Source organism: Protopterus annectens, chromosome 1.part2 (genome assembly GCF_019279795.1).
Source record: "Protopterus annectens isolate FY-2018-M chromosome 1.part2, PAN1.0, whole genome shotgun sequence".
Classification (NCBI taxonomy): Eukaryota; Metazoa; Chordata; order Ceratodontiformes; family Protopteridae; genus Protopterus; species Protopterus annectens.
In genome coordinates this window covers 233,357,878-233,378,168 of record NC_056727.1, presented here as the reverse complement: position 1 = coordinate 233,378,168, position 20,291 = coordinate 233,357,878, and the positions used below count along the sequence as shown (strand labels likewise).

The following is a 20,291-nucleotide window of genomic DNA, read 5'->3' as shown; positions in this document are numbered from 1 at the left end:
ACAATTTTTGAGAGGGATCAAAAATGTAAAGCCTCCAAGGAAACCACCTCTGCCTGCATGGGATCTCAATTTTGTGCTAGAAAAATTAACACTTCCCCTTTTGAACCAGCAGCAACAGCAGATTTACAGTTCTTATCTTGGAAAACTGCCTTCCTGCTAGCAATCACTTCAGCAAGAAGGGTATCTGAGTTACAGGCATTAATGGCAGTGCAGCCTTTCCTTATCTTCCACCAGGATAGAGTGTCTCTGAGAACCAATCCTACTTTTATGCCAAAGGTGGTATCCAGGGTATCCTTGAACCAAGCTATTCATTTACCTACATTCTTCCCCAACCCACAGAACAGGGGGGGGGGGACTACTACACACCTTGGATGTGCACAGACAACTGCGCTACTATCTGGACAGAACTAAGGCCAGCAGAAAAACTGACCAACTTCTGGTAGCATATGCAACAGGAGTGCAAGGAAAAGCAATTTCAAAACGGACAATCTCAAAATGGATAGGAAATTGCATTCGATTCTGCTACTCATTTCATGGAAAGACAACTCCTGAAAATATCAGGCCTCACTCCACAAGAGCTACAGCCACCACTACAGCTTTCCTACGAGGAGTGGCTACCAAAGACATTTTAGAAGCTGCTACTTGGAGCTCCGTGCATACATTTGCCAAGCATTATAATCTTCCTTTATACTCCAGATCCCGAGCAGGTTTTGCAACTGCTGTTTTACAAGGGATCTTAACTACACCATCATTATCTTAGTGCCTCCTCCCCCAGTTTGACTATGGTACTGTACCCATATGTTATGACTGCAGATGCATTCTTGAAGGACATAGTACAGTTTTGTACCTACCATAAATGTAGATGTCCGATAGGTATGCATCTGCAGTCAGGATTACCCACCCTCCTTCCCCTCTGTGGTATTCCTAGGGTACTTACCCTTCTTTTAGCTAGCTGGGGGAATCTGTTATGGTGTATTTGTTTGTATGTATATATGTATATTTTGCTTTCTACTGTTTGGAATTTTCTACATTTATCCAAATTTAGCCTTCCTAGAGGGCACCTGGCATCTGGGGCAAGAAACACTGAGGAAAATGGCGTCGGCTGATGCCTTTATACCCCAGGAGCTATGACGTCGGGTGAAGTGCGACATCAGCCGAGGCCAGACCCAGACTTTGGAATCCGGCCGACCGAAGGGCTGCCTGAGGCAGGACAACCCATATGTTAGGACTGCAGATGCATACCTATCGGACATCTACATTTATGGTAGGTGCAAAACTGTACTTTTGTTTGCTTGCTTGTTATTTCCCTGGAATGCTAATTCCACCTAATACGCAGCTTCTCAGCGCTTCTGTGGATCAGTAGTGATATCTGCATTGCTTACTGTACTTATTTCCTTGTTTCACTTGAAAGAAAGTTACTGTTTGTCATTTTTGCATTTAAGTTACCTGTAACACATTGCACTTAAGTTACCTGGCACTTGCTCACTAAAGCAATTATACAAGTCAGCACTAAAAATGAAAAGCACTACACCCTCACTCCCCACTGGCCCTTGTTTTCAATTAGTAAGGAATTCCCAATATTATTCTAGCATGTCCAAAGGTCAGTTGTCAATCTCCTCTCTGGTCCAGCTGGTGAATCTGGGAATCTTGAGGCAATGTTACAACTGCCTCATGTACACAGACAACCCTCTCCTCCTCCCAACAAATTCCAACACGTGAGAGATGCAAGCATATAGCCAAACTGGAGGATAAGCTCTCTCAACTCAGTACTGGCATAACCAGTCAGGAGGAGAAGGAAACCACACTCACTACAATTCCAGTCTCACATAGACGTACCACGACAGCAAACCAAACACATAATCACACAAAAACATACTCGGAGGCTCTAAATAAAGATCTGCCTAAGCAGCAGAGACCTCCAAAGCAGACACCCAAGCAACCGCTACCCCAAAACAAAACACGTGCAACACATATCTCACAAAGCCAGTGTGCTGAACAGTCACAGCCCTCAAGACTAAACAACACACCTGATACACTTGTAATAGGTGACTCTATCGTCAGGCACACTGATGTCCCACTCACCAGGCTGAACAAGGAGAGGGTCACGGTGAGCAGCCTGTCGGGCGCTAGTATCCGCCACATAACACAAGCACTCGGGTCACTCCAAGGCAAGTACAAATATGACTCAGTCATTGTCCATGCTGGTGTGAATGACCTGAGACGTACCTCCCTGGACTACATGAAAAGAGACATAAAGGAGTCCTCTGAGCATGTAGCCCAGGCCGGTATGACCCTGACCTTGAGTAGCATCTTACCTTCAAGAATGATGCCACAATATAAAGACAAGATGATCAATTTCAACAATTGGCTTAAGTACTGGTGTCATTCAAAGGGGATCCAATGCCTGTCAGCTTGGGATGATATGCTCGACAAGCCACGATGCTTCGCTAGGGACGGCTTGCACCTGTCACCCCTGGGCTTTCGGATATTGGCAAAGGCTCTTGCTACCCCCATAGTGCCTTTTTTAGGCAAGGCTCAAAAGCCAAACCCACCTCCATAGGTATCACAAGGGATAAGAAACTAAGAGTAATGCTACTCAACGCCAGAAGTCTAAACCTCAAGATGCACGCACTCAAAACTCTCCTTAGCATGGAGAACATCGATATCTGTGCAGTGACAGAAACCTGGTTCAGGGCTCCCGAGAGCACCCCAGCACTACCAGGTTATACCTCATACCAAGCTTTTCGTCCCCAAAACTTGGACCGAACCACAAAAGGAGGGGGAGTATCGATATTCATCAAAGATACCCACACCTCCAGGTTGGTGGCAAAGCACGAAGCATCAGAGACTATCCATGTGCAACTAACAGTGGGTAAAACTGCCTTCCAGTTTATAGCCTGATACAGACCACCCTCCCAAACCCAGGAACCCCACTCGGCCTTTCTGAGAACACTGGAAAATATGAAGGTCTCTCCAAACACCATTATATTGGGCGACTTCAACTACCCAAACATAGACTGGGAGCATTACTCTAGCGCCAACACCCTAGCCCAAAGGTTCCTAGAATTTATAAACTCAAATGCTATGGAACAATTTGTTACCACTCCAAGAGGGGAAAACATACTGGACCTGATAATCACCAACATGGGGACTCTATGCTCCAGACCAGAAGTGTATCCCTCACTGGTAAGATCAGACCATAAACTAATCTCACTGGATATTCACATCCCGACCCCACCCCCTGCCCAGAAAACCACAGCGAAAAACTTCTCTAAAGCAAATTTCACACTCCTCAAAACTGATGTGGAATCCTTTAAAGCCACGGGCCTGTGGAAAATACGGCCCAGACCGCAGAATCCTTTATAAACGCATTCTATGAACACCTTCAGGAATGCATGGATCATGCGATCCCAAATAAAACCAGTACCCAATCCTCCAAAGGCAGACGTCCTGTCTGGTGGACCCCAGCCATAAACAAACTATACAATAGAAGGAGGAAGCTACTAAATGATAGAGCAAAATCCCAAAAAGGGAAGGCATCACTGATCAGTATTAGCAAAAAACTACAGGCACTCCTAAAATTGTCTAAGGCCAGATTCGAGAGAAAAATTGCACAGGACACTAAGGATAATCACAAGGCTTTCTTTAGTTATGTTAGGAACCTGGGTGGTAATTCCCAGATATGCTCAGAATTAGTCCAAAATGGCAAAAAATACACTGAACCCACAGACATTGCCAACATCCTAGCTGACCTGTTCAGCGCAAACTTCTCTTCCCCCCCCCCCTCCCCACCAAAAGGGCAAATGTCTATCCCAGCAGAGTGCTGCCTCCCTGACATCTCAGATGCTCAGGTAAGAGCCGCCCTCTCAAAAAACACAGCATCAATGGGACCAGACGGTGTCCCGGGTTGCGTCCTACATGAATTCCAAGAAGAGCTAAACCCAAACATAAAACTACTGTTCAGTCTCAGCCTTACTACAGGATATGTGCCCAAAGAGTGGCGTACAGCAACAATGGTCCCTCTCCATAAAGGTGGTGCCTCAACGGATCCTGGAAACTATCGCCCCATAACCCTGACTAGCTTGGTCTGCAAAGCTATGGAAAGGATCATCATGGACCTCCATAAATAAAGATATTGGGGACCTACAGACACTGGATCCTACCCAGTTCGGCTTTAAGGGCAGATCCTGCCTCTTAAACCTGGTTGATTTCTTTGAAGCAGTCACCAAGGCCATTGACGAGGGGAAGGTGGTCCACACAACCTACCTGGACCTCGCAAAAGCCTTCGATACAATACCCCACTTGGGCATTATAGATAAGCTCACCAGCTTAAATATAAACCCCTATGTCACTAGATGGATTGCAAACTGGCTCAAGGACAAAGAACCCACATGGTTAGAATTGCTGGAGCCATGTCACACTCCAAACCAGTTACAAGTGGTGTCCCACAAGGCTCAGTCCTGGGACCTCTCTTGTTCGGTATATATTTCTCGGAGGTACAGGCCAACATGGAAGGACTGTGGCTGACCAAGTTCGCAGATGACTGCAAACTGGGCGCCATAATCGACTCTCCAGCCGACACAAGCATCCTCCAAAAGGGCCTCATAGAAACAGACAACTGGTGCCAGAGCCATGGCCTCAAGCTAAATGCCAAAAAGTGTATAGTCATCCCCTTTGGAAAAAACAAAGTGCCCACAAATTACCACATAGGTGGTAACCCATTAAGTACAGAAGAAGTAATTAGGGACCTGGGGACCCACGTTGATAGCAATCTCTCATTTGACAACCACGTGGCCAAAGTGGTTAGAAAAACATTTTATGTAGCCCACCTAATCATGAAGGGATTCGCATCTAGATCAGGGGAGGACATCGTGCCTCTTTACTCCTCCCTCATCAGGCCCATAATTGAGTACAATGCCCCTTTTGGGATGTACCTTACCAGACACCTGCAGCAACTGGAAAGACCCCAAAAGTACCTCACCAAGAGGATCAAAGGGCTCAAACAGATGCCATATGCTGCCCGGTTCATACTAGGCTATCTGCCTTAGGGCATTTATAAGCCTAGCCAGAGTGTGTGTGACTTTCACCACCCCTTAGGATGAGAATACTATACCCATTGGTTTGCTGTGCCTCTGTCCAGCAGTGATACAGAGATGATTCCCGGGGTAAACCTACGATCTCCCATCCACTCGTCAAGATTTCTCTTGAACAGAGTCAGTGAGGGGCTCTGCCTCACATGGACTGGGATTCTGTTCCATAGTGTAGGGAGTCTCTGGGTGATGAATCTGTCCCTCCAGCACGTCCTATTTATATCCGTGTTGAGGTTTAAGTCTCTTGCTCTCGTGGCTCTGGTGGATTTGGATTTTTTGAGGTGGAGCATGTCCATTAATTCCGGGTTGGACATGGCCTTGTATGTCAGGCACAGATCACCTCTGAGCAGACGGTATGCGACTGAATAGAGCTGGAGTTTCTTCAGTCGGGCATATTTATGACATATGTTTGAGGTCCTTTATCCTTTTGGTGAGGAACTTTTGGGGTCTTTCCAACTGCTGCAGGTGTCGGGTAAGGTACATTCCGAATGGGGCGTTGTACTCGATCATTGGTCTGGTAAGTGAAGAGTACAGGGGTACAATGACCTCTCCTGATCTGGATGTGAATCCCTTCATGATCAGGTGGGCAATGTAGAAGGTCTTCCTAACCACTTTGGCAATGTGAGTGTCAAAAGAGAGGTTACTGTCAACTTGGGTCCCCAGGTCCCTGATAACTTCTTCCGTGTTTAATGTATTACCACTTATGTGGTAATTAGGGGTTACCTTGTTTTTCCCAAAGGGTATGAAGATACATTTTTTGGCATTTAGCTTAAGGCCATGGCTCTGGCACCAGTTATCCATTTCTATGAGACCTCTCTGGAGGATGTCTGTGTAGGAGTGTCAATTATGGTGCCCAGTTTGCAGTCATCTGCAAATTTTGTCAGCCACAATCTCCCTATGTTTGCCTGCACTTGAAAAATAAATTCCGAACAAGAGGAGACCCAGGACTGAGCCCTGTGGGACACCGCTCGTGACCGGCTTAGTCTGACATGGCACCAGCAACTCTAACCCTGTGTGTTCTGTCCTTGAGCCAGTTTGCAACCCATCTTGTGACATATGGGTTTACATCTAAGCTGGTGAGCTTTTCTATGATGCCCGAGTGGGGTATTGTGTCGAACGCTTTTGCTAGGTCAAGGTAGGCTGTGTGAACTGCCTTACCCTCATCAATGGCCTTAGTGACTGTTTCGAAAAAGTCGACCAAGTTCAAGAGGCAGGATCTGCCCTTGACAAAGCCAAATTGGGTAGGATCCAGTGTCTGTAGGTCCCCAATGTCTTTATTTATGAGTTCCATTATGATCCTCTCCATAGCTTTGCAGACAAGGCTCTTCAAGCTTATGGGGCGGTAATTTCCAGGGTCCGTAGAAGCACCGCCTTTGTGGAGTGGGACCACAGTTGCCGTACGCCATTCTTTGGGTACGTATCCTGTAGTAAGGCTAAGATTAAACAGCAGCCTATGTGTGGGTTTGGTTCCTCATTGAGTTCGTGTATCACACAGCCGGGGACACCGTCCGGTCCCATTGATGATGCTGTGTTTTTTGCTTTAGAGAGAGCAGCTCTCACCTGGGCATCTGAGATGTTTGGGAGGCTAGACTCTGGTGGGATAGATATTTCTCCTTTTGGAGAGAAATTTGCACTGAACCTGTCTGCCAGTATGTTGGCAATGTCTGTGGGTTCAGTGATTTTTTTTTTTTATCATTTTGGACTAATTCTGAGCGTATCTGGGAGTTTCCACCCAGGTTTCTAACATAGCTAAAGAAGGCCTTATGATTGTCTTTTGTGTCATTAGCGATTTTTCTCTCAAAGTTGGCCTTGGATGATTTTGAGTGATCGTAGTTTTTTGCTAGTATTTATCAGAGATGCCTTCCCTTTTAGGGATTTTGCTCTGTCATGTAGTAGCTTTCTCCTCTTGTTGTAGAGTTTGTTTATGGCTGGGGTCCACCAGACCGGGCGCCTGCCTTTGGTGGAAAGGGTCTTGATTTTATTAGGGATTGCTTGATCCATACATTCCTGGAGGTGCTCGTAGAAGGCATTTGTAAGGGTTTCAGCAGCATGGGTTGTGGTTTCCACTGGCTCGGGGGTCTTGAAGGATACCACTCCAGTCTTAAGAAGTGTGAAGTTTGCTTTTGAGAAGTTCTTCACTGTGGTCTTTTTTGCTGGGGGAGAGGGCGGGATGTGGATCTCCAGTGAGATTAATTTATGGTCTGATCTTACCAATGAGGGATATACTTCCGGTGTGGAGCATTTTGTCCCCATGTTTGTGATGATCAGGTGTAGTATATTTTCTCCTCTTGTGGGAATGGTGACTAGTTGTTCCATAGCATTTGAGTTTATGAACTCAAGGAACCTTTGGGCTAGGGTGTTGGGGCTTGAGTAATGTTCCCAGTCTATGTTTGGGTAGTTGAAGTCACCCAATATGATGGTGTTTGGAGAGACATTCATACTCTCCAGTGTCTTCAGGAAGGCTGTGTGGGTTTCCTGAGTTTGAGAAGGTGGTCTGTAGCATGTTACAAACTGTAGGGCAGTTTTACCTATGGTTAATTGCACCTGGATGGTCTCCGATGCTTCGTGCGTTGCCACTAACCTGGAGGTGTGGGTATCCTTTATGGATGCTCCCCCTCCTTTTGTGGTTCGGTCCGGAACGCATGATATGAGGTATAACCTGATAGTGCTGGGGTGCTCTCAGGAAAAGAAACTCCAGTTAAAGAAACTCCAGCTCTGCTCAGTGGCATACCGCCTGTTCAGAGGCGATCTGTGCCTGACGTATAAAGCCATGTCCAACCCGGAATTAATGGACATGCTGCACCTCAGAAAATCCAAATCCCATCGAGCTACGCGCTCGAGAAACTTGAACCTCAGCACTAAAATAAATAGGACATGCTGGAGGGACAGATTCATAACCCAGAGGCTCCCTTCACTCGAATAAAATCCCAGTCCAGGTTAGGCAGAGTCCCTCATTGACTCTCTTCAAGAGGAATCTTGAGGAGTGGATGGGAGATCATAGGTTTACCCCGGGTATCACTTCTGTGTCACTGTTAGACAGAGGCACAGTATACTAACCTCGAAAAAGGGCATAGCAAAATAAATTTAAAATGGGTGGCGAAAGCCAAACACATTCTGGCTAGGCTTATAAATGCCCTAGGGCAGATAGCCTAGTATGAACCTATGAACCTATAAGATATAACCCATATATCTAAGTCTACTGCAGCAGTGATCAGATGATAAGTATTTAAAACTTTAGGTCAGGACATGACTTTGTTTGAGATAGAGGAGGATGTGACCTTGAGTAAAAGTGGCACTTGGCTAGGCTGGATTGCTGGCACGGACACAAGAAGAGAGTGTAGTACTTCAAGACTGGGCATCTTTGGATATATGAGGAGGTGTATACCAAAACAGAATGTATGAGGTTTGTAGATACATTTTTGTAGACGTAACTTTAAAGCCTTAAGTGCTGTCGGTATTTTTTTCTTCTAGAATATTAATCTTATGTTTTTTTTCTGTTGCAGTGACAATTATATTGTACGTGTACAAGCGGTGGTAATGACAAGAGATGATTCTAGCGGAGGATGGGTATCACAGGAACTAAGTTATGTTGGTGTAAACAAGATTTTTGTCCATGAAGGTAGCGGAAGAAGCGATTTCCTGATCATAGCAGAACAGCTCAAAGATAAGAAGGTAAGTAATGTGAAATTCCAATTGCCAAACAACTTTTTTGGCTAAGAATGGATGTTCTTAATGTTTCACTGTTGCAGTCATCAAATTTGGAGTTCTGCTTGCAGTAGCCCTCAGTCTGCCTGATTAACAAAGTCTTGGGTCTTGTGTCGGTTGCTGTCCCTTCTTCTGTGACATCAGGTCGTCAGGGGAATAAAACATGCAGCCGATGCCATTACATCAGTCTTTCTTGCCGTGTGGTGCCCGAGCCAGAAGCAGTTCGCAAGTGCCGGTCGGCCGACTCCTGAAATTTTCGTTTTCGAGTTTCAGAACCAAAGTCTTTAACTAAAAGCTAAATACCCCATTGGGGAAACTTTTTCTTGCTCTAAACAGATGTCAATAAAAGTAAATAATAGCATTACTTCTGGAAAGCAAATACCTCATAAAGATTTTCATTCGTACTGTATTCCTTGCCTAGGCCCCGACCACGATGTACCTCGCTATCGGTTTTGTGCCTTATTTAAACCACGAACTATCAGTCATCTGTATATTTTGGTGCTCTGTTCAATTATCCTGATATGTCTTTGGTAAGCCATCCGACTATCAACATTCTGAAAAAAACGCTAAGATAAAGACAGGGGCCTCCTAGGTCCAAGGCTGCCAACGACGCTTCTCCTAAGCCAATCGCCAGTTCGCCGGTACTCAGTGAGGTGCTATCGCAGCCCCTTATACCCGCTACTTCAGATTCGCAGGCCTCTACTGAGACCCATTCGGAGTCCGGTATGCTGTGAGATGCTTCAGCTGTGGAACCTGCGGATGTCTCTACCTTGGATGGGTCCGGAGCCACTGTGCAGGCACCGGCTTCTGAGAGTGTATTCAGGCCTACTGACTTGCGTATTAAACCGGCGCCATCTTCTTCAAGGCCTAAAACTCAAACCATGCCTAGAAACCTGGAGCCCAGACCGCATGGTCAGGTCAGGTCTATGTGCCTAAAAAACAAATAAGAATGGCTGAAGACCTTATTACTTTAATCAGGGGAAGCCAGCCTTCCCCCTCTGAGACCTAGGACTGAGTTTGCTTATGGTACTTCTGACCAGGATTCTGAATTTTCTGTTTCCTCTGATGACCAGGATTTACCCTTATCTACCTATGAGGATTCTGATGCTGAGGACTCTCTTCCTCTGCTCCCCCCCCCCCCAGGGGATTTTTCTTTTGGTGAAACCTTGCATACTCTCCAGGAGCATTTTCGTTGGGAAAGTCAGGATTTCTCTGATTCTAAAAAGGGGCTTAGGGATTTCTTACTCCTGCCCCAGCACAGGCCTTTAGCCATACCTCCTGTACTGGACATTGTTGATGCCTTTTCGGAATCTAGCTTGGCCCCTGATTCTTTACCTCCTGCTCTCAGAAAACCTGATAGATATTACAGGGACCCTGGCTCTTACAAGTTCCTCTTTAAAAATCCTACTGCGGATCCTGAGACCATTTCACAGGGACCCAAGGGCATTAAAGCCACTACTGCCAAAAATTCTACACCCTGTGATAGAGACTCCAGGGCGCTGGATAGATGGGGCAAGAAGGTATACACTTCTGCAACTTTAGCCATTAGAGCCGTAAACTGCCAGTTTCATGTGTTAAAATATCAGCAGCATATTTTTGGATTGCTTAAATAGAAAATGATGATTCCTGATTGTGCTGAAAATAAGGATTTACATGATTTACTGCATTCAGCTGAACAAGTTGGAAAACCTACTTTGCAATGTGGTTTTGATTCACTAGATGCATCTTGCAGGGCTTCTGTAACTGGGTCTGTACTTAGAAGGCATGCTTGGCTTAAGGAACAATCCTTGCCAGATCATGTTAAAGCGAAATTACTGGATGTTCCCTTAAACCAGGACCGCCTGTTTGGCAGCAAGGCAGAAGTTGTTCTTAAAAAGATGGCAGAAAAAGCTAAATCAAGATTTTTTTACAAGTACACCCTCCAAGATTTAGTAGGCATTGGTCTTCCAAGAATTGGTCCTTTCCTGCCTCTTGCCGACCTTCTCAGTCCAAACCCAGATCCAGCAGAGCTTCCAGGCTTCAGTCCCAGGGTACGTACAGGACCAAGCAGTGGGGGGCCTCCACTTCCAAATCCGGGTGTAATAAAACTCCCCCTATGGTAAACTGTCTCAGTGACTTCCTTTTAAAACTGCCAAGCACTTCTCAACTGACTGCCACTTTGGGGGGAAAGATTGCTCTTCATGCAAAGAACTGGGAACTCATTACCCACGACAAATGGGTTTTAAATAGTGTCCCAGGGATACAGATTTCACTTCCATTCATTACCAATGCCAAGTGGGTGGCCAGATCTATCCCCAAATCAGTGGGCAGAGGCCCAAAAACAAGTACTTTCTCTCTTAAGCATGGGGGCTATTCATTTGGTACCAGAAGAAGAAAAGGAACAAGGTTTCTACACAAGACCTTTCCAGGTACCCAGAAAAGACAATTCATGGCATCCTATCCTGGACCTGTCTACTCTAAACACTTTTTTGGGGATTCCAAAATTCAAGATGTTGACTCTTCACCAGTTGCACCCTATGCTAGGCAGTGATGCCTCCTGGTTGGCAACACTAGATTTAAAGGAAGCATACCTGCACATCCCGATCAGGGAATCTTGCAGAAGATGCTTATGCTTCAAAGCAGGCTACACTCACTATCAGTTCTCTGCACTGCCCTTTGGCTTATCTGCTGCTCCCAGGGTATTCACAAAGTGCCTAGCTCCAGTTATTGTATTTTGCAGGCAAAGAAATATTCAAATATACCCATACCGGGACGATTGTCTAATTCAGGCAAAAAGCCGGGACATACTTTTGAATCCTCTGGCCTTTGTACAAAGGGTGCTAACTTGTCTGGGGTATACCATAAACAAAAAGAAATCACACCTGGTACCTTGTCAACAAATTATAATCCTGGGAGAAAGCTTGAATACAACTTCCCAGATGGCTTTCCTCGCGCCAGAGAAACAAATTAATTTGACAACCTACTTCAAACAAGTGGCCACAAAAACTCTGCTATCTGCAAGGCAAATACTACAAGCCTTGGGGTTCATGGCCTCATGCATTCTTCTAATTCCATATGCAAGACTGCATATGAGGAAACTACAATGGTATCTAAAAAGCCTATGGTGTCAGCATTCTCAAGATCTAGAAGCAATGATTCCTATCATATCATACCTTGCCTATGCCTAGAGTTCCTTAGGTGGGCAGAGGCCTGCCACCAAAACAAGGGACTACCATTCACACTACCCCCTGCCACCCAAACCCTAACAACAGAGGCATCAGACTATGCATGGGGGGCACACCTGGCAGGGAAGTACATTCAGGGCAAATGGAACCCAAATCAAATGCACCTGCATATCAATCAGAAAGAAATGTTAGCTGTACAGAATGCTTTGACAGCCTTCAAGGACCATATTCTTCCAGGACAACTAATGGTAAGGATGGACAACACCACTTATGTGGTACATGAACAAGCAGGGGGGTACACATTATTAACTCCTTTGCAGACTAGCCATGGCATTGTGGAACACAGCCCCGAGCTACCAAGTGCATCTACAAGCTCAATTTCTGCCAGGAAAACTAAATACACTGGCAGACGAAATAAGCAGAAATCTCATGGACCCACACGAGTGGAAACTGGAACCAAGGAGTTTCATCATGTTGACAAGCAAATGGGGAGCCCAGATATAGACCTGTTTGCCTCCCCCCAAAACTATCAATTGTACAAATTTTGCACAAGGACTCCCCACAAACAAGCTTGGAAAGTGGATGCTCTGTCCTTCAGCTGGAAAAAACTATCAGTTTATGCATTTCCTCCTCTGCTCTCCAAAGTACTGCTAAAGATCAAACAAGACAAACCAAGGATGATTTTGATTGCACCAGACTGGCCACACCAACACTGGTACCCCCTCTTGCACAGTGTGACACTGTTGGCCCCATGGCACCTGCCCCAGACTCCTTCCCTATTGTCTCAGCAGGAGAACCAGATTCTACACCCTCAGCTTCAAACACTGAACCTAGCAGCCTGGCTAATTACGTAATCTCACCTTTACCATCCCTCAGTAAACCAGTGATGGATATTTTAGAGGCAAGGAGGCCTAGTACTAGAAAGTCTTATGCTGAAAAATGGAAAAGATTCTGTGCCTGGGACCAATCTCAAGGGATGAGCACAGCAGTGCCCAGTTTACCTCCAATTTTACAATACTTAATTGAGATGCTTCACAAGGGCCTGTCTTTCTCCTCCATCAAAATTCACGCCTCAGCCATTTCAGCTCGTTATAACACAGAGCCTCCCCTTTTCTCTCATCCACTGCTCAAGCAGTTCCTCAGGGGGCCAAACATTTACGACCACCCAGGAGAGCTCCAACTCCAGCCTGGGACCTTAACTTTGCATTGGAGAAACTTGCTCTTCCCCCTTTCGAGCCAGCTGCTACTGCAGACTTAAAATTCCTTTCTTGGAAAACAGCTTTTCTTTTGGCAATCACTTCAGCAAGAAGGGTATCTGAATTACAGGCCCTCATGGCAGTGGAGACTTTCATCATCTTTCATGTGGACAGGGTGTCCCTCAGGACCAATCCCTCCTTCATGCCCAAGGTGGTATCCAGTGTGGCCCTTAATCAGTCCATTCATTTGCCAACCTTCTTTCCTAATCCACAGAACAAAGGGGAACGAATACTGCACTCATTAGATGTGCACAGACAACTTAGGTTCTACTTGGACAGGACTAAACCTCAAAGGAAATCAACTTAGGTTCTACTTGGACAGGACTAAACCTCAAAGGAAATCTGAACAACTGCTGGTGGCATTTGCTGCAAGGACAGAGGAGAAGGCTATTTCAAAGCAAACCATTTCCAAATGGTTGCATTGCATTCATTTGTAATACAAGCATCATGGAAAACCTGTCCCACAGGGGATCAGACCCCAGTCAACCCAGGGCTGCATCTATCTCTACAGCCTTTCTTAGAGGCGCCCTTACCAGGGACAGCCTAGAAGCTGCTACCTGGAGTTCTGTGCATACTTTCACCAAGCATTACCATCTGCCAATTTTCTCTAAATCCAGAGCTGGCTTTGCCACTGCAGTCTTGCAGGGCCTTATAGCTGGTCCTAATGCTATCTAAATTCCTCCTCCCACCCTTAGCTTTGGGAATCTACCCAAAATGTGATGACTGCAACAGTGAAACACGAAGAACATAGTACAGTTGTATGCACTTACCATAAATGTAGATGTTAGAGTGTATTCACTGTTGCATTCACTGTTGCAGTACTGGTTACCCTCCCTCCAGCCCCCATACTTCTTTTGACTATTATTTTTATTTTATTTAATTGTACATTTGTTGACCGGGCTAGTCTAGCTGGATATATGTCCATTTTCAGTAGAGGCCCGGGGAGATGAGCTCCAAGGCATAGTCCAAATACAATAATACAAGTTCGAACAACAAAAACAAAAAAATTGAATATACTAATAAAAATAGCAACTTTTGCAATAAATTAAAAATCATCAACTATACCTCTACTCTCCTTTGTTATGCTCAAAAGCTTTTTGGTGTATTTGCTTTTTTGTTGGAAGTATAGCCTTGTATATTTATAGATTTGATTGCTTCCCTTTAGGGGGGCTCCTGACATCTGGGAGAAAACTGATGTAATCGCATCAGCTGCATGTTTTATACCCCTGACTACCTGAAGTCATGGAAGAAGGGACAGCAACTGACGCAGGACCCAAGACTTTGTTAATCAGGCCGACTGAGGGCTACTGTAAGCAGATAACCCCAAATGTGATGACTGCAACAGTGAATACACTCTAACATCTACATTTATGATAAGTGTACACAACTGTACTTTTTTCTTCTGCTCTTGTATGACAGCATTCATTCACTGTACAACTTAAGAGCAGCAGTGGTATTTATGCCAGTGGTTGGCTTCTTTTTTAATTTTTTTTCAAATTGCACCGGAGTAAAATTAGAAGTTTCAATTGAATTATTAACTTGCTAGTTTATAATTCCGTCCAGTAGTGTGTTCTCTTATCTGTACAGCAGTGTTTTTTTTTCCTCTTCCTTTTCTAAGAAATCTGCTGTGTCTCTGTTGCCTTCCATATATGTCCTGCTTTTCCACTTTGTCTCCATATTTTGTCAGATCACACACTGTGGCTGATGTAGTTGACATCTTCACTGTTTGAGTACTTGTTTACTTACAGTGGTTGTAGATACTGTGTATGTTAAATGCATCTGAATGAGAGACTGCACTGTATGTGAATGTGGGCATTCTCTGTTTACCTGAAGTGCAGTGACCTCAAAGTTTGTTAAATTTAATGTGGATAGTGGTGCTAGGAGCAAAGTTCCATGGCTTAACCTGGGGGGTGGCACACAGGTGAGTGACCACTTCTCACTCTGTAGGATTTGACTCTTAAAAGAATAAGTCTGATGTTGTAAATCTTTATTCATTCCTTACTGTTAGGGCTTCGGTTCCATCCTCGGAACCAACACAGCCGTTACCAAGCTCACGCCAGCCAAAAACTCTCAGCTAAGACCTACCCACAATGCCCCTCTCATAGTCTCTCCAGATCTCGTTTGCCGTGTTCCTCGCCAGATGTGCCAAGCCTTCTCTCAGCTAAGTGTTAACCTTTTGTATTTTTTCCTTGATTTTAATGTGTTGTAAGACGTTTTTTTCTTGTCTCTAGTCTTTTACTATCTCTACTTTACTCTCTCCTGACTAAGCCGTACCCACTACCCTTGGTAGTTCTTCGTACCATCATAGGAACTACCCCTCTCTCCCTGCCTTAGTAGGCCTACCTTTGTTATTTCTTAGTACTATTGTTGGTACTCTTTCCTTATCTGTAGAAAAAAAAAGAAAAGAAGTGTTTTCTCTTTGCTTGTTAGTTGTTTAGTTTGTTGTGTGGTTATACTCTGTATTATGGTGGATAAGGCCAAGCTTGGTCTCAAGCAATGTGATAAGTGTGGGCGTAAGTTGCCCAATTCTGACTGTCATGCCCGGTGTGTTTACTGTTTGACCACCTTAATGTTTCTTGTGACATTTGTTCTAGCTTCAGAAACCGTACGTTGGCTGAAAACAAGAACAAAGTTATCCTTAAGGGTATGTTAAAATCACTCTTTGCGGAGGCTTTCCGGGACTGAGGTCTCATCACTTCCTTAATCATAAAGGCGTTAAAAGACATAAGGAGAAACTGAGTCTTTTCGGTTCCAATATCCCCATCCTCCTTGGAACAGAGTTGACACCGGGCTTCTCCCGCGCTGTCAGCGGTCCGTGTCTTCTCCCTTGTGCCGCCTTTGATTTTGACTCGGACTCCTTTCACTGTACCGACCTCAGCACCATCCCCCATGGTGTCGACCTTTATGATACAGGCCCTGATGTCTGTACCTGCATTGACAACCCTCCCCAGCCATGGTGCCCATGTCTTGCACGGTTCCTCTGGTAATGACTCCTTCAGTTCCGAAGCTCGAGCACCTTCCAAAAACTAGATATTCTCCTTATGACAGCAATTTAGTCCCTTTCTTGAGAGACCAGACTCCCCATCAGCAGTATCCTTCAGATCCACCAGGAGTCTTTCGGAACAGGATGTAGTGAGGGTTGTAGACCAGCTTGTGGCAGCTGGAGTTAACTGCCCAGACCAGGTCTTCCCTTCCCCTTGAAGTGGAAGCTTTCACAGCGTATTCTCCTGTCTATCCTCCTCTGACCTCCACCCGGGTTTCAGAGACTTCAGTACCGATGGCCTTCTGACATACTGTCTCTGTGCCGACAGAGGAGGCTTCCCTGTCAGCACCGATCACTCTTGGCGCCATGGCTCCTTTAGAACTGGGGCATTCTCAGAGCAGTGATTGGGCTGTCGGCAATGTGGCACCTAGTTTTGTGCCAATTTTTTTCTGTGACGCAGTCTATGGCCACATCTCTCCCGGCAGCTGCTGGTCCTCTCGGAGCTCCTCACCTGGAGGCGGGCTCCTCGGAACAGGGTGTGACCTCTGTTCCGAGGTCGTCCTTCTCTGAGGATCTTCGTGTTTTACTGTTGCAGTCATTACATTTGGGTAATCTGCGGGCAGGTTGCCCTCAGTTGGCCTGAATAACAAAGTCTTGGGTCCTGCGTCGGTTGCTGTCTCCTCTTCCATGACGTAAAGTGGTTTAAAACATGCAGCCGACGCCATTTTAATCTGTCTTTCTTGCCGCATGGTGCCCGAAGCAGAAGGAGTTCGCAAGTGCAGGTCAGCAGACTCCTGAAATTTTCGTTTTCAAGTTTCAGAACTGAAGTCTTCAAACTAAAGCTAAGTACCCTGTTGGGGAAACTTTTTCTTGCTCCTTACTGATGTCAATAAAAGTTAATAATTGCATTACTTGTGGGAAGCAAATACTTCATAAGGATTTTCATTTGTACTGTATTCCTTGCCTAGGCCCTGATCATAACGTGCCTTGCTGTCTGTTTTGTGCTAAATTTAACCAACGTACTAAGCGTCTGTATATTTTTGCTTTATAAATATTTTGGTTCAAGATTTAACTACCCTGAAATGTCATCTGTTAGCAATCTGACTACCGGAGTTCACAAAAAATGCAAGGAAAAATACAGAGACAGATTGTCTAGGTCCAAAACCGATGAAGCTTCTCCTAAGCCAGTCGCCGGTTCGCTGGTACTCAGTGAGGCTCTTTTGCAGCCCCTGATGCTCGCTACTTTTTGAGTCGCAGACCTCTACCGAGACCCATTCGGAGTCTGGTATGCCGCGAGATTCTGCAAGTATTGAACCCGTGGATGTGTCTCCTTTGAATGGGTCTGGAGTCGCTGAGCAGGCACCGGCTTCTGAGGGTGTTTTTAGACCTCAACATTTGTATATTAAACCAACGCCATCATCAAAACAAGGCCAAAATCAACTTCTATGTCTAATAAAACTGATGCATGAGCCATGTGCTCAGGCCCCTATGCCTAAAAAACAAATTATCAAAATTCCTGAAGATTTAATTATCTTGATCAGGGGTTCACAACCCCCCCCCCCGCTAAGAGACCAAGGCAAGGCACTGATTATAAATCTTCAGATAAGGTTTCCATTTCTTCTGATTCCTCTTCTGATCAGGAATTTTCTATTCCACCTTATGAGGACTCTGATGCAGAGGAATCCATCCCTTCTGCTTCTCCTCATGAGGATTACTCTTTTGGAGAGACTTTGCATACTTTAAGGGAACATTTTCACTGGGAGAGTCAGGACTTCTCAGAATCAAAAAAGAGGCTTGGGGATTTTCTTCTTCCTCAGCATAGGCCTTTGGCAATCCCTCCTGTATGAGACATTGTTGATGTGTTTTCGGAATCAAGCATGGCTCCTGATTCCCTGCCTCCGGCTCCTAATAAGCCAGACAGATATTACAGGGTCCCTGACTCCCACAAATTTCTTTTCAAAAATCCTGGTGCTGATCCCGAGTCTATTTCTCAGGGTCCCAAGGGTGTTGAGGCTTCTACAGCCAGAAATCCTACCCCTTCTGATAGAGATTACGGGGCGCTGGATAGGTGGGGAAAGAAGGTTTGTACGTCTGCAACCTTGGAAATTGGGGCTTTAAACTTCCAGTTTCATATGCTTAAATGTCAACAGCATGTTATGGGCTTACTGAAACAGAAAATGATGTTGATTTCTGATTGTGTAGAAAGTAGAGAGTTACAGGATTTATTGCATTCAGCAGAACAGGTTGGAAAGCATACTTTGCAATGTGGTTTTGATTCCTTGGAGGCCTCTTGCAGGGCCGCCGTAACTGGATCTGTGATAAGAAGGCATGCCTTGCTCAAGGAGCAAAATCTGCCTCCTGTTAAAGCTAAATTGTTGGATGCCTCTTTACAGCATGACAGTCTGTTTGGTAAAAAGACAGAAGAGGTTTTAAAGAAAATGGAAGGCAAAGCTAAATCTATGCAAATTGTAAAAGATTTCCTGAAAGTGCAGTCACCCAGGTTCAGTAGGCACTGGCCTACTAACAATTGGTCCTTTCCTGTGTCCAACAGAGCCACTCAGGGCAAACCCAGGTGCTCCAAAGGCTCCAGATATCAATCACAGGGGTCTTACAGGTCAAAGCAATGGGGTGCCTCCACTTCCAAATCTGGAGGTAACAAAGCACTACCCTACAGTAAGCAGTCTCAATGACTTTCCTCTGCCATCTCCAAGCACTTATCTTTTGGCAGCCCCCTTGGGGGAAAAACTAGCACTTCATGCTCAAAATTGGCATTTAATTACCCAGGACAAGTGGGTATTAAACATAGTATCCCAGGGGTACAGATTTCATTTCCACACATTGCCAATTCCAGACGGATGGCCAGATCTGCCACCAAACCAGTGGACAGAGGCCCAGAAGCAAGTCATGTCCCTCATGGATATGGGGGCTATTCAACCAGTACTGGAAAAGGAAAAAGGACAAGGATTTTATTCCAAGACTTTTCCTGGTACCCAGAAAAGACCAATCATGGCGTCCAATTCTGGACTTATCGATTATAAACACGTTCCTGGACATTCCAAAATTCAAAATGCTGACTTTACAACAGCTAATGCCTATGCTAGGCAAGAATGCCTGGTTGGTAACTCTAGACTTGAGGCATACCTGCATATCCCAATAAGGGAATCATGCAGAAGATACCTCTGCTTCAAAGCAGACTTTTTGCATTACCATTTCTCTGCACTGCCGTTTGGCTTATCTACTGCACCTAGGGTCTTTACAAAGTGCCTGGCACCAGTAATTGCATTTTGCAGACAAAGAAACATTCAAAATTATCCTTATCTGGACGATTGTCTCATTCAGGCACAGGACAAGGACACTCTTCTTCAACATCTGGCGTTTGTAAAAAGGCTTCTAGCATGCCTAGGGTACACCATAAACGAAAAAAAATCACCATGGGTACCCTCTCAAATAATTACATTCCTGGGTGCAAGCTTGAATACAACTGCCCAGATGGCTTACCTCACGCCAGACAAACATTCAAGACAAACATTCAATTGACAACATACTTCAAACAAATGGCGAGAAAAAACTAGCTATCTGCAAGACAACTTTTGCAGGCTTTGGGGTTCATGGCATCCTGCATTCTACCAATTCCATATGAGAGACCGCATATGATGAAACTTCAATGGTATCTAAAAAGCTTATGGAGTCGACATTGTCGCAGCCTGGAAACAATGATTCCTCTCATTCTCTGCCTGCAACAGGAGTTTCTTTGGTGGGCAGAGAGATGTCACCAAAACAAGGGACACCTCGCCTATTGTCTCAGCAGAACTATCAAATTTTGCACACACTGCTCCAAACTCTGAATCTTGCAGCATGGCTTATTAACTAAGATCGCCAACCACATCTCTCAGTAAACCTGGGATGGATGTCATTTTGGAGGCCAGAAAGCCTAGTACTAGAAAATCGTATGCTGATAAATGGAATAGATTCTGTGCTTGGAACCAAGCACAAGGAATAGACACAGCAAAGCCCAATATTCCTCAGATTTTGCAATACTTACCTGAGATGCTTCACAAGGGCCTATCTTTTTCTTCCATAAAAATCCATGCCT

The 20,291-nt window shown here is 45.1% G+C and overlaps 1 protein-coding gene across 1 annotated transcript in view; it reads left to right on the top strand.

The window, feature by feature from the left end:
• Positions 1-20,291, top strand: part of SPRED2 (sprouty related EVH1 domain containing 2) — a 575,527-nt gene that overhangs the window by 105,725 nt on the left and 449,511 nt on the right. The window contains exon 2 of the mRNA XM_044055771.1: positions 8,594-8,762. Coding sequence (XP_043911706.1) covers positions 8,594-8,762 — 169 coding nt within the window. The remainder of the gene's footprint in view (positions 1-8,593; positions 8,763-20,291) is intronic.